Source organism: Strix uralensis, chromosome 10 (genome assembly GCF_047716275.1).
Source record: "Strix uralensis isolate ZFMK-TIS-50842 chromosome 10, bStrUra1, whole genome shotgun sequence".
Lineage (NCBI taxonomy): Eukaryota > Metazoa > Chordata > Aves > Strigiformes > Strigidae > Strix > Strix uralensis.
This window is the reverse complement of record NC_133981.1, coordinates 17007362-17022167: the sequence shown is the minus strand read 5'-3', so window position 1 is coordinate 17022167 and position 14806 is coordinate 17007362. Positions and strand designations below refer to the sequence as shown.

Below are 14806 nucleotides of genomic sequence, written 5' to 3'. Positions count from 1 at the left end.
AAAACGGTAGACATGCTTTATGGACTGCTGTGCCATGGCTAGACAGACTGTTACCTGATTACACTTTAAAGATCCCTGAAGCATCTATAGCCCATGATTTGCGCTATAGTGACTAGACTGGTTTAATACCAAATGAACTCAAGTTCTGCTATATGACACTTAGATCTGCAGTGTAGCTGTGCATGACAGAATAAGAATATGGTAGAGTCTGAAGGGTTCAGCGCACTCTCCCACTTCAAACACTAATCATGGTTTTAAATTAAAAAGTGCATTAAAAAAGAAAGCCATGCCCTTCTGATGCTCTGTTTATAAAGAGGAGAGACAATAGACATGTTACTTGATTTGGTAACAATTTCCGAGAGTCAGTTTCACACAACTGTTTTCCATAAACCCTTATCATTAATCCTTATATTTGAATAAGCCAAATAACAGCAAAAAGTCCAACACAGCTGCAAAGAAAAAAAAGTGGGAAATGAGAACTGTATAGGGTTACCAGGATGAGAGAAAAGAAATATAAGAATTTAGAAAGAGATCTTGATATCAAAGTCTGTCATTTGTGTTGCCTTACATTGCTTCTGTGGGGAAAAGCCAAAATAACCCAAGGCAAAGACCCCAGACCAAGAAACTAGAATTCAGCTTAAAATGTCTACAGTATGACTAGTTTTCATATAATTAGATTTTGCCAGTCTTCAAGATGCCCTGACTTGCAATACACAGCATGCTGATTAAGGCATGCAATAAAAAAAGAAAGTGCAGGAAAGTAGTGAGATAGTGAAGAAAAGCAAAGCAGAGAACAAGGCATGAGAAGATGTCCTGTGCAATACATCTGCATTTTGCAATTTTGCTAATGTAACTACTCTGTCACACAATTCAAGCTCCTTCCTTTCTAAGCACATTGAAGATTTGCTTAAGTTAATTCTCACCCTTTTCTATTAGTAAAAAAGTCTTGGCTTAATCTCTAAGGCACCTCACCTGAAAGAACAGAAAGGTGCAAGAATACCCTCCAATCACGACATATTTTAAAGACTTTATGCCACACTGCCAACATAACCAGTTCCAGCCTTCTTTGACCTCTACTGTTCACTCAAACTTCTGTAGTCTAGTCTGAAGTCCTCCTCAGCTGTGGTGATGAAACCAGCTACAGTACAGATTCACTAAGCACTGCTACAGTGATAGCAGCTTAAACAAACAAAACCACGTTATTGCAAATACAGTCTTTCAAGGTTTCTTTAAATTGAGATTACTGCAGAAATTCTCTTGCTGTGTGACATCTCTGGGAGCCCTTGGAACTACAAAATAAGAACAAGTGACATGGCAGCTTTATAAACCAAATTTATCTCCAAAGGGGGAAAAAAAGAGAAAAAAATTGAAATAAAAATTAAAATCAAACAATCCAGAAATTAGCAACAAGAAGCTCCTATTATTTCACAGTTTTGCTTACTCTCCTAACATCACTTTAATTCTATAAGATTCTACCTGCTTCTCCCAATATTCTCCAATCTCTTCACTTTAGTCAGCAATAACAGCTATGCCTTACAAAAACCTCAAAAACCCCAAAATCGCAAACCCAAACAAAAACCTGCCCACCACCAAACAAACCATGAAACCAGTGAAAAAACCCATCATTTATTTGATTACACTTTCTGCATCAGAAGATCTTTTGCCAACATCCCTATACAAAATATAAAATAATAAAGTGTTCATACTTGCTTTCTTTGGAGAATGCCAACTAATACTTCAACTGATTTTTTTACCACTTAACTGAAAATTTTAATGCTGTAATTTTTTTTAAAAAACCAAACATTTTGATTATTAAAAAAACTGGTACCAGCAAGAATGTTGTATTTTTCTATTTAAGGAGAGTGAGGAAAAACCCCAAACTTGTTTATGAGGTTCAAATTTTTTTTGTTGTATTGCATGAAAGAATTACAGAATAAGACCACATTACTTACTTGGCCATGAGTTTTGCTATTCGATGACAGTCGTTCTTGTCATAAAACCAGATACTGTAAATTGACACTTTAAGAAAAAAAAAAAAGCAAGTGTAAGACAAAGTTGTAAAAAAAAAAAAAAATAAAATCAATAGGAAAAAAGCAAAAAACCAATAGTCCATTCAATCTGCAACATACAAATTACCATCAATTTCCACTCAAATATTCGGTGTGTGACCAACTACTATTTTATAATGTAATCAGAGATAGCACACGTGCAAACACAAATACAGCTTCAGTCAGATTAAATGCAAGAACTACAAAATGTTGATATTGTTTGCAAATAGTTAAAACTTCATTTTCCTGCCACTTCTATCCCATGCCTTCTCACTACAGTTGCAACCTTCTGTTTTGAATTACTGACTTTACCATTGAAATTAGGCTAAAGAATATATTTAAAAAAAACCCCACTATTTTTTAAATTTGTCAAATTTTGAAGCTTAACAAAAATATTAAAGTTTGAATTACAGTATGACAGTTTAGTCAGAGGCTCTCTAAAGGTCCCCTCTCCAAATTCTTTTCGCAGAGGAGTTACTGTACAAGAAGAAAGCAGTACCAAAGCTCCAATCATACTGCCACATTCACGGAGCAGCTTAAAACTAGATTCATATTGAACCTTACTTTTTGAAGGTATCAAGGACAAAGCAACAAGGGCAAAGTAAGACACTAAGCCCCATTCTGGCTTTCAGAATAACTAAAATTCCCCTGAAAGTTGGCAGAGTTGGAGCCTGATCACTGAGCTGAAAGGCACTCCATCAGAGGGAGAAACTTTGTCAGTAGTACCATGTACTATTTCTTCATCAGCAATCCCACTTCAAAGAGGCTGTTTTTACCCACACACATACTCATCTCCTCACCGTCCCCACAGTTGTGCCAACATAACAAATCTGCAGAACTCTTTGCAGAATTGTATCTAATCCAGCTCACAAAGCAGGTTATTTCAAATCTTGGTTCACCTTTGAAGTTTGTCAATGCACAGTGTGCAAGTACATCAAAGGCAATTGGATGCTTACATATGTTACCATTAAAATATTTTCATTTCTGAGAAGACACTTTTAGCCTTCCAAAACTCATCTCTATACTGCGGTTCATGCCAATGTTTTTATGAAGTTGAAATCACTGGTTATAAAAGTATGACTTAAAGTGAAGGAATGTTTAAATAATAATAAAAAAAAAAATACAATTTTCCAGCCAAATGTAGATTTTTATTTCAAAGTGAAATCCTCCTCCCCACCCCCCCTTTTTCCCACCTCAAAACACTCAAAAATCTCAACCAAATCCCACTCAAAATTATTTCAAGCCATGGCAAAGAGGGCAGTTATTTACCAAACTTTTTTTCTATAACTTCCAGTTATCCTAGGCTTACTGTGTTGGACCAAATCCCTCAAGAAGTCATACCCACATCTCATTTCTACAACAATATCCTAAGACAAACTGAAGTTCTACTTTGCCTTTTTTTTTTAAAAAAAAAAACTTTACTAAGCAACAACTATATTCATTTGGGTGTTTGTTTCTTTAGAAGTTACAGCTTAAGTAATAGACAACAAAGCTTTTCAAGTAATAAACAAAGAAATCAATACAGCACAATTTAAGGAACTTTGTTCTTACAAAAGATGTAAACCAATAAAAAAAGCATTTCATACATGTAAACAATGCTTATGAAATATTTAGTTTAATACAACTGGATTGTGTACTGCATAGAAACCCGATAATGTTTCCAGTTTGAGATAATTCTTCAGTCATGTAGCATGTTTTAACACTGAAGAAAAGCTCTTTCATTTCCCTGGCTTCATTATCAGAAAAACTGCAAAGAGAAAAAAAGCTTCTTCAAAAGCATACTTGCTGAAGAAATGAAGATAAGGAACCTATAATGATATCTTAATGGGACAAATGATAAAAGTCACACTCAATTCTGCCAGAAACAGGCCTACACAAGACCAGAAGTAGATCCAAATCTCAGTTTGGTGTACAGAGTATCAGGGTATTTTTCCACTTTGTACTACTGGCAAGCAATCATAGGGAGACACTGCAAAAGGTTAACAGTATTACAAAGACATAAAGCAGATCATGAACAAGTAAGCTTGAGCATTAACTTAGATATGGTCCAACAGGCTGGAATGTTTACCTTCCTCTTTTCAAAAGAGAACTCATTTGTACTATCAGTTCAGCTCCCTTGCCTCAGAAGTATGTATGTGTGTCTGCATTACTGTATTTGATGTATTTCTTACATGCATGCAAATTTAACTATGAACATCCTTTTATTAAAACCAGAGTTGGTACTTACCAGTTCTTTTCAAACCTGTGATCTTTTTACTACACCCAGCATAAATATTAGCTGAATGTTCATACGTCTAATGGCATTATCTTTCTACTGCAGTTTGTCCAACATAAGCCAGTAAATTAAGTGATTAATTTTTCCATCTAGTTCAACACATTCCATCCAGCTTTCCTACACTGAACGTTGGGCAGCATCTTTAGCAATCAAGTAGCAGTTTGTAGTCATCAGCAGCAATATCCTTCAGTTGGATTCATGCTACATTTTGACACACATGAAGTCATGAGTAACCCGTATCACAGACAAACCAGATTTCATAAAATTAAAAGTAGTTGTCAGTTATCTTAATCTACATTCTTGTCTGACATATGTAATTTTCATTAGAAACACTGACCCACAAATATTTATCAATACACATAACACTCAACTTCTCTCCAAACTTAACTGGATCAATCATTAAAACTCGATTGAAACTGCTATGGGAAAACAAAGAGATTTTGAGAGAATGGAAGATTATGGCAGACTTCCTGCTCAAGCTGAACAGCTGGATGACACCAAAAGGAAGGTCTTGGTCTCTTCTACGTTGTGCTCCCATTACTTTAAGGCGCAGTCAGCTTACTGTTTCAATGCTGCTCAGTTAGCAGATCTGAATAGAGAGTGGGCATAGCAAAGTGCCACAGTGAGACAGAGGCCTCCCTCTTTGACGACATAAAATGTAGTTGCATCCAAAGCTGTAGTTTCACTTCAGTTTTCATTTTAAGTAAGCAGAAAGAAGCAGTGTAACCACCTATACATTGCCACAACTTTGCTCTTAACTCATTCTACCCCAACTCCCCCCTCTCCCCTATGTCAGCTGGGTACATTTTAGTCCAGACCAGTTCCTTGATGCTGTTCGTGCATCAGCTTCACAAACATGTCACCCAGCTCAAGAGAGGACAGAAACAGGAAAGCTGGGGGCAGCACAGTAAGGCAAAGCTGCTAAAATGTTCATGAAACTGTAGCCTGAGAATGCTATGCCAGAAGACATGTACATGTACTCATCAGCACTGCCAGTTTCAGAGATCCAGACACTGGCACTCTCTTGCCTTAGGCAGTTTACCCATTTGTGCAGATACAGCTTCATTTCATTCAAAAAGATGATCTGTTTAAAAGTTACCTTAACTAATTGGAAGAGCCAACAGAAGAGAGAGAAAAGTTTTCTTTTACAATTCCAATTTAGATATTGCTGTAGAATGAAGCGGCACAACTGGAAGTGGAGGACAATAACCTTTCAAACTCTCTCTAGAAAGAAAGGACTTGTATTTTGAAACCCATCCTATAAGGTAATCATGGAAATCAACTTAACCTGATCTCACTCCCATAAAGAAAAGCACATATATGCATCATTTGCATATGGTATATGCATAATTTTACACTTCAAACAGAGTTTAAGGCAAAACCACATAAAGCCATCTCTCTCAAAGCTCGTATTTCTTCCAGTAGCAAGGTTAGCTGAAATGCCACCTCTCCTCAGTCAATCTGCTCTAATTTCTTCACTGAAATTCCTCATTCACTATTCATATATTCCTCAATTTAAATATCAGCCTGCCACGTAGATTTATAAATCAGTAGAATTAAAAAAAAAAAAGTCCCTCCCTCTCAATGTTTTGAATATCTAGGGCCATTTCACAAATCCAGTTCACAGCACAATCCCACAAGCAGTTGCACTGCAGTAATTCAGCAAGTGGCAAACAACATCCAAGATCAGGAACACTTTAACGAACTGCCATCTGACAAAGTATAGTGTGGAATGAGAGGGATTACTACTTTGCAACACTGAACCAGAGTAGAAAACCCCTTGCAGTTAGAGTGCCATCTTTCAAGTCAAACAAAGTATTTTTAGAACTTCTTAACAGCTTTCAGTGGCTCCTCCCCTCCCCCTAGCTTGCATTGTGTCTTCTGCTATAAAGGTATCGGGAACAGGCTCCTTTCTTATCTCAGACTAAACCACTGGGTTAATGCGCTTGCTGGAGAGCCATTCAGCTCCGGCAGTCACAGAGATATGTTACACTTAATGCACTGCCAGCTGGGAACTAAGGTGATAATGAGAGACTTTCCTTACCAGTAAAGATGACCTGTTTTGAAACCAGTCAGGAGCTCTTTCAAACAATTTTAAAAGCCATTTGAAATAATGCAAGTCATTTTGCTTTTGCTGTTCTGAATACAAGTTTGTTTTATTAACGATAATACAACAAGCCCAGAAGACAGCGCTTTGTAACTGAGTTTGCCACTTAAACATATAAGCCTCTCCAAAATCCATTATTTTTGCTTTACTAACTCTTACCCTTGGACAGGAATAAGAAGCAAGCAGAAAAACCACAAAACCAAAAACCACCAAACAAAAAACCCACACCAAATAAGGACCGTTTATTTCAATACCCAAGTTTTATGCTTAGCATCTCTCTTTTCAGCACCATGGAAATCAATCTGCCCAACCTCTCAAGTGAAATAGCTTGGATTAAAAAGCCTTTTAATCAAGACCAACACCACCGATACAGAGGGAAAGTTATAAATGAGAAAGACTTAGAAGAATACTTCTTGCAGACTTTAAGAGGTAAGTTTGCCATTGTTTAAAATTTTACTTTAAAGGAAAATTAGTCCAACTATCATCTCCAAATTTTCACATTACAGATTGAAAGAAAGTACTGAACTTTCAGATTAGACTATCACTACTGTTACTGGCAGAACTGTATGCATTTTTTTAAATGGAGTTTAACATATTTTTCACAAAATACAGACAAGAGGCAACCAGTTAATTTAAAAAATTGGTCAGTTGGATTCAGTGCTTCATGAACAAATACTCTGAATACTCTAAAGAACATGCATGCATCCAGAGGGAAAGTTAGACAACGATCAAATGTACCTGGCAACACATATTTCACATTAAGCAATAATAAATGGCACATTTGTATGAAGTATAATCTAAAAAAATTCTACTTTTAAGAGGAACTCTAAATTAAAAATATGTTACATTACCAAAATGAAAAGAAGTTGTGTGATTTAATTTCTTGATTTGTTCACATTTGAAGATATTTCCTTTCTTTAACAATGAAAAGTAGAATACCTTTTCTTCTATTTACCACTGTAATTGGTATAATGTCTCACAGCTTCTTAATCACACCTCCTGTCATTTTTGCTTTAGGATCTGATGCCTCATGAATAAATGGTCTAAGTTTTCAGGCAGCATTATATACAACTTTTAAAAGTAGACATAGCCTTTCTCAAACTGTTGGGCTTAAGTATTCTTTTGCGGCTTGGACCATATTATGTAGCCACAGTGTTTCTCAGAAAAAAAAAAATATCTGGAGCTGGGAAAGATTTTCCCATGAATGGCTACAATACAGAAAAGGTATTAATTTCGGGGACGGGGGGGAAGCCTCTACCTGTCTTGCATCTAACCAGATTAATGAATACAAATTGACCCAAATGTCAATTTTTTCACTCGGTGAACAGAACAAAAGGTAGATATCTAAGAAAGGTACCGTATCACTTGTCTATTCTTCCAGAATACCCATATCCCTGCAAAATGGTGGAAAACCTCCCCAACAAATATGAAAGATAAGTCAGGCCTCCTTTGACATAAGAATGGCAATTACGTCATCTTGTTTTAAGAGTATGAAAAAGCCTTTGTGCAGCTGGATAAAGCATTTCATGTCTACAGCTTAACAAAACTAAGTTCTGATACACAGCAAACTAAAAATTCCATTATACATTAAAAATAAGTATTTGAACAAATCGAACTGTAAACTCACCAAAAATAACATGATCTAGCATGACAGGCAAATCACTCTTATAGCCTCCAGCCAAACAAAAATGTTTATATACTGCTTGCAAAGTTTCTCATATAACTTGTTAGCAGCTCTGCATAGACAGGTGTATGTCACTTGATATACTCAGAAGAGCTCTCATGCCATTCAAGACAGAAATGCCAGAGCTCTGATCTGGTATACATAACAGACTTTGCCCTTACTATCTTCTTAAGTCAAGACAGAATCCCAGAACAAAGTGAATACATGTAGTTTGTGAAACAGTAGTATCATATTCAGTTATAAAGATTGTTGACATGGAACCTTCTGCAAAAATGTGGTGGCATAATTTTGCTTTGATCCTCTTCTACTATTTCTACCATGCCCTGGGGAAGTGTAAACCACAATTTGTCACTGATCCTGTTACAAACTAAATATACAGGCACAAAATATGTTTGTCTCTGCCAAACAGAAATATTAATAAGCATGATTTTAGGTTTTTATCAGGTAGTCTGAACCATTCCCCATCTGTAAGCTAAGGAAATAGAATCATCAGTTCAATAATTCAGCAATCTTAGCAGGACAACTTACTCTTAAGAGTTTCTAATGATCACAGTAGATTTCCTCAAGTAGAATACAAAAAACCCCAAATCCCAACAACCAACATTCTACAAGAAACAGGACTGTTGCCAGCACTCTGTATAAGAGGTAGTTTTTCCTTGCACAACCTAGCAGTCCATCCCCTTTCAGTCATTAAAGGATCTCAGAAGAACTTCACATTAAGTCATTAGAGATACACCACATTAAGCCCTTACAGATACACATTAGGTTAACCATTGGCTTAAAACTCTTATTTGAATTAGTCCTAAAAATGCAAAACTTTTTCATGCTTCTGCATGAAAAGAACTTGGACAAGAATCCCCTAATCTACCCATACAAATAAAATATATACATGTTGAAATTTGTCTGCAAATCCACATCAATCCTGAAGGTTTTTTGGTTTGTTTTTTTAAAGTTTCATAAATACTATGTAGACAGAGGCAAACAGATTTAACACAGAACATTTCAATCATGTAATTCCATTTTTTTTCTAATTCAGGAGAGAGATCAGAAAACTTGGGAAACCATATGTAATGAAGAAAACCCAAGACACAGCAACTAAATGCAAAATGTTAGAGTTAGCAGTGCTGAAGTCATAAGGAATAAAAAGCTTAGATGCTGTTTTCTGTGCTTTTAAGCTTGTATTTGAATAAAGTGAACACTAGCAGAACACACAAAAACTGATCTGCTGCTTATTTGTGGCATTCAGGGAAGTAACTAATGACATACTACATTGAATATTTTCAATTTGCAATCAGGGTAAACTGTTTCTGGACATGCTAGCCCCCTCTTCTAGGAGACAGGGTAGAGTGATGAGATAAAGGATAGTTTCCAACCAAAGTTTCTATCCTTCCCATTGTAATTTTAAAAAAGGGAAAAAAAAAAGGGAAGATACTCTTGATTACTTCAAAATGCAGTTATTCCCCATATCCAGTCTATAATATTTTCCTTGCTCACCTTTGTATGAATTTCTTCCTTCCTCACCCTTTTCTGTGTCATCCCTATCCTGACTCCAACAAGCCTCCCATGGATATTACACAATAGTGTCCCGTAGGAAAAGGAGAGCTTTTACCAATGAGAAAAGCATATAATTAACTTTAGGGGTTTCTAAGGAACTCACATACAGCTTACCTTCTCTGATTGCTTCCTTTAAGTGATCCCTTAGTCACTCCCACTAGAATACACTATGGTAATTCCACAACAGCTCCTGCTTTCTGATATCATCAGCAGTTCCAAAAAACAAATGAATCAACTTCCTGCTTCCCTTATGTCAGCAATCCCACAACTGCAATTCTTTCCTCTACTGTCACCTCATCAGCCATCCTACCCCTACCACCGTCATCTACGGCTCCTCTTCCTTTCAAACCAAGCAACCTGCTTAAACATCCAACTCAATGCAGTACTTTTTCCCCTTCCCAGTTTCTTCCCAGTCATTTACTTCCCTCATCTCCTAGACTTCTCAACTTACTGAAGAGTTTTAACTTTTTCCTCCCAGTGACACTTACAGAAGGATTGCTAAGACTATTAAACAGAGGAGACAACGTATCTTAAACTGTTCTTTGTTACCATAATGGAATCTATCCTACTCTCCACAGATCCTAGAGCCTTTCCAAGGGGAAAACAGAAAGGGATTAACATTTGACTTTTCTTTTAGGTATACTGAAGCATAGCCAAAGTAGTGTTCCTATCTGTAATTCAAGGGGACATTCCGATAGGAAGACGACACGGTGTTGAGGAAGTTCTATATCCAGACAGCACACAGGTTCTCTGTGTAACTCATGTAAGGGGAACCTGTCACTACACAGCAGCAAACTAGTTTCAAGAACTTCACCTAGAAAAGAGGACATGAAATGATACCTTTGTACCAGGAGGACCCTCTGGTCTGTGGGATGCCTTTTATTTATTTACTCAACCTAATGTGAATTTCATACACACATATATTCCCTCCTCTACTCTTTCAGGTCTACATAATTTACACTTTGAACTCTTTGGAGTAACAGGATTTTTAGCATGTACCTAACTGGAACACAGTACACTGGGACTCTGAAGCTCAACCCAAAACACTACCAGAATTCAAAAAGCAGCAAGAAGACACTGACTGCTATTTTACCACTTATCTGTATAACGACTATCCCAACACCCAGACTTGCTAGAGTCTGGATCCTAGGAAATTTAGTATCAACATCTATCTCCTGAGTCCAAAACCTGCTGTGGAGAAAGAAACCTTCAACCTAGAGCTGAGCAATTTTTTCAACTTCGTTATGCAGCTACTGATAAACATCTAATTTTTTGCTTACAAAAGAGGAAGCCCTTAGAACTGTTCTTGGTGTTAAATAGTTCCAAAATCTACCAATCTTCACTATTCTTTCATAATTTTTTATTCATGCTATAGCACTGTGTTTACATTTAGATTAAACCTATCAGATCATTAATGAAACAGAATATAGCAATATTGAACTTTGTTAGTATATCCTCTTTCTGTTGAAAGCAGATGGTCATCATAATATAATAGCACATCTATTTAAGTAAATCTAGCACTCTAGACAGAAAACATCACCAGACATTTCATTGGAACCTGCCCCATTACATTATGCTTGAAACAGAAATCGCAGTAATTAGAAGTGGTCTAGGTTATCTGGATTAAAGGAAGTTATACTCACAGCTAGCATTTCTGTAGAGAAGAAAATGTTCATGGAGCTGAAACTCCAAATCTTTATTTACTGGTTCAACCAGATTGTGCATGTTCAGTCGATTCACTATCGTAAAACCATGATAAGGAGAAGCTGACCTATTGTTTCAATTAAAACAAAAGACAAGGATTAATACCTTGATCAACATATACAATTTTCTAAAACAGTTATGAATTAATATTCAAATCTCCATTGCTTTATTAGCTAAAGTTTCAGCAGTCCTGAAGCTCTAATAATTGTTCTTCTATGCCATTTCTTGGCATGCCAACTAATTTCAAACTACACTTACCACAAAGTAGGATTAGGAGTAGCATTAAGTTCTATACTGCTAAACTGGTGAATCAAAGAAATGCCTCAAAAAAGTCTATTCAAAAAAAACCGGGGCAGCTCCAGGATTAAAATGCAAGTGTATTCAGTACTTCAACATAAGATAGTTTTGAGGCATTTTAGAACCTTTTATTACAGGAGAAAAAAAACCCCAACCACTTACAGTGCAACATTTACTTTACTGTAAATAGGTATGACAATTAAAGAAGGCTGTTAGCTTAAATAACATGAAATACACTTAGAGGGGAAGTAGACACAGTAACTTCTTCCTAAAGGGAGACTCTTAAAATAAAAACTTAAGCCAGCATCCTCAAAGTAGATTTTAAATTATTCAGAATTGTATTGCTCAGTGAAACAATTTTTATTATCTAGATTTTTACTAGATAATAGGTGGAAAAAGAAAACATCAAACAAGCAAGCACTGCAAGTTCAAGATAGTTTTAGATCTGTTTTCTCTTGCTTCATGAATGTCACGTCAACATACTCAACTGTGCTTGTAAGCAGCCATATAATCAACACAGCAGCATGATGAAGGCAGGGTAAAAGTCAAATATAATTAGCTAGTAAATGTTAAGATTTCTGTAACAGTGTGGCCACCTTTACCGAACAATCAACAACAAAATCTGTCAAGAGCTTCTAAGGAGGAAGCCAACAATCCTTATCATCACGAGTTAGTCTTTTAATGCACCTAATGGAACTTGTTTGAAATAATCAGCTAGTCACAAGGAAACTTTTGCTTAGTTTTTTGGTTTTTAGTTTGGTTTGCTTTCTTACAGGAAGCATTTCCAAGGTTGGAGATGAAGCAAAGTAGGCAGGAACTGGTTACTAGTATCACTTCACAGTGTCAGGATAAAACACTGTAATGACAGTCTGATTCAGGATGGGTTAAACCTGCATTATTTATATTTCTGACATTAAACAGTGTGTTATTTCTTTGTTAGATTTCTGATTTACCTGTATTTTAAAACTTAAATCCATGGTTAGTTTTACGTGCTGGTTCTCCCTCCCACCCCCTTCCCCCATCTCATTTAAATGTAAATTCTTTCATGATTTTGATGAAGAAATTGAGTAGCCCCCAAAACTATATACCAGCAGATCCCCAGCTTTTAGGCAACTTTGTCCATTTACAAAACTGTCGGGAAATAGCAGAAATTAAGTTAGAACAGATAATTTATTGTCATCTGCCTTGTTTTCAAAATCAGCTTTGTGGATTTTAGGAAACAAAGGAAGACTCAGCATTTAACAAACTCAATACCTTAACAAACGCTACTGGATTAACCAAATAAGCTCTATAAACTAGTTTTTGTGTGAATACATATGTAGCATTCATCAAGTTTTTTGATTTTTCAGCAGTACTTTCAGGTGCTTTTGACAGAGTTATTCACCTACATGCAGAGTTTATTTTTTTCAAATGCGTATACAGACATTAACAGTTGGCCAAGTAAGTAATTATGAGTTTACTGGATGCAGTAAGTCCAGTTTGAAAGCTACACATGAAGGCACCTGAGGTTTGTTTTCTTAAGGAAGGAAAAGGAAAAAGTCCACAAAAAAACCCCTTACCTTTTATACACAAATAAGGTCCCTTCTATGTCGGTTTTCTCCTACAAAAGACAGCAATTGCATTTAAGGGATATACTTGTTCACACAGTTACGTAGCTTTTGTACAGCATTTTAATTACAGAGATTTACACTATCCTTATCTTTCCATGAGGTTTCACTTTATAGAACTACAAATATGATCCCTTGCTTTCAGAGACCATCTTTTTTTCTTAGTAAGATTAGGAAACTACACTCATTTCCAGAAGATTTTGTCGTGCTATCAATCTGATGATGTGATGTACAGCATCCTACAACTTTCCTATGCTGAGCCTGACCAGTCTGAGGTGAACACCTTTCTTAAAACTCCTCATTTTAAATATGGAGTACAGTTCAGTAGTCTGCAAATATATCGGATCAGTTGCCCTCCACATCTGTTATTTAAAAGATGGCAACGACAGCACAGCCAACAACAAAACAATATAACTATGGACCATGGCACTGTTTCAGACTTCAATTTTAAAGCAGTCTCTACCATATGCTTGTGACCCGCAAGCACAGAAAGTTGCGTGCAGCTTCAGTTGCTGCATAAGACAACGTGAAGCTCCACATACTTCCATTTCTATAGTTTTGTGATAAAACTGGCGGTCAAGCGAAAACTGCGTTTTCACACAATGACGAATACGAACATTTCTCAAATCCCGGTCTTCCTGAATTCGGGCTCTGTTCAACACGCATAAGCAACAACAACAAATTACAATTTGAAAAAAAAAAAAAAAAAGTCAACGCCGCAACGGCCACCAAGAGCCAACGAAACCCCCAGCGCCGGAGCTGCTTCGGGCAGTCACCCCGGGTAGGTGCCCGACGCTGGCCCCCCCTGGCACAAGCACAGACTCTCCTTTCCCCCCCCCCCCCTCCCCTCCGGCACAAGCGCCTTCAGGGCCGACACCGCCGTGGGGGGGAAGGCGCCTGAACCCCATACTGCCCCTCGGGCGAGAGCAGCCCCCCAGACGGCTGCTGGGGCGAGGGCACGGGCGACCGCCCCGCCTGGGGCCGCGCCGCCGCCTCCCGGCCCGGCCCGGCCGTGGGGAGAGCCCGGCCCGCTCCTCCGGACTTACCCACTCGTTGGCCTTCGGGCTGAAGCTGTAGAGCGCTACCTGGCCGGTCACGTCGGCGATGCTGGTGATGTACGGGTCGTGCTGCTTCAGGGCTGCCAGGCTGATCTCCTGCTCGGCTCTGCTCACCGCCTCCATCTTGGGTCCCGGCAGCCACTCGCGGGGGAGGGCAAGAAGCAGCCGCGCGGTGTCACCGGCGCGCACGTCCCCGCCGCCGGCCGGAACGCCAAGCCCCGCGCCTGCCGTTCCGCCCGGCGGTTAGGACAGCCGCCCCGGGCTGCGCCGCGGCAGCCGCCGGCCCCAGCAGCCCGCAGCGGCGAGGCCCTTCCCTCCCCCTCGGGACCCGGAGCCCCCTTCCCCGGACCCGCGGGCTCCCCTGTCCCCCACCTCGCAGCTCCCGTGCCCGAGGCCTTGCAGGGCCGCGGGGTTTGGGCGCCGGCTGTGCCCGAGGCAGCCCCCGGCCCTGCCGACACGCGTGGCCCCGGGC

At 38.5% G+C, this 14806-nt stretch overlaps 1 protein-coding gene and 1 long non-coding RNA gene across 2 annotated transcripts in view; one reads left to right on the top strand and one right to left on the bottom strand.

Moving 5' to 3' along the window:
• LOC141947816 (uncharacterized) overlaps positions 1-9331 on the top strand; it is a 43041-nt gene extending 33710 nt beyond the window's left edge. The window contains exons 3-4 of the long non-coding RNA XR_012630270.1: positions 6717-6859; positions 9151-9331. This is a non-coding gene — a long non-coding RNA (uncharacterized LOC141947816). The remainder of the gene's footprint in view (positions 1-6716; positions 6860-9150) is intronic.
• Positions 1-14550, bottom strand: part of DCP1A (decapping mRNA 1A) — a 38651-nt gene extending 24101 nt beyond the window's left edge. The window contains exons 1-4 of the mRNA XM_074879374.1: positions 14323-14550; positions 13229-13269; positions 11312-11439; positions 1953-2019 (exon numbers count right to left, since the gene is read on the bottom strand). Of these exons, the coding sequence (XP_074735475.1) occupies positions 1953-2019; positions 11312-11439; positions 13229-13269; positions 14323-14457 (371 nt within the window). The 5' untranslated portion in view covers positions 14458-14550. The remainder of the gene's footprint in view (positions 1-1952; positions 2020-11311; positions 11440-13228; positions 13270-14322) is intronic.
• Between the last annotated feature and the right edge of the window lie 256 nt (positions 14551-14806).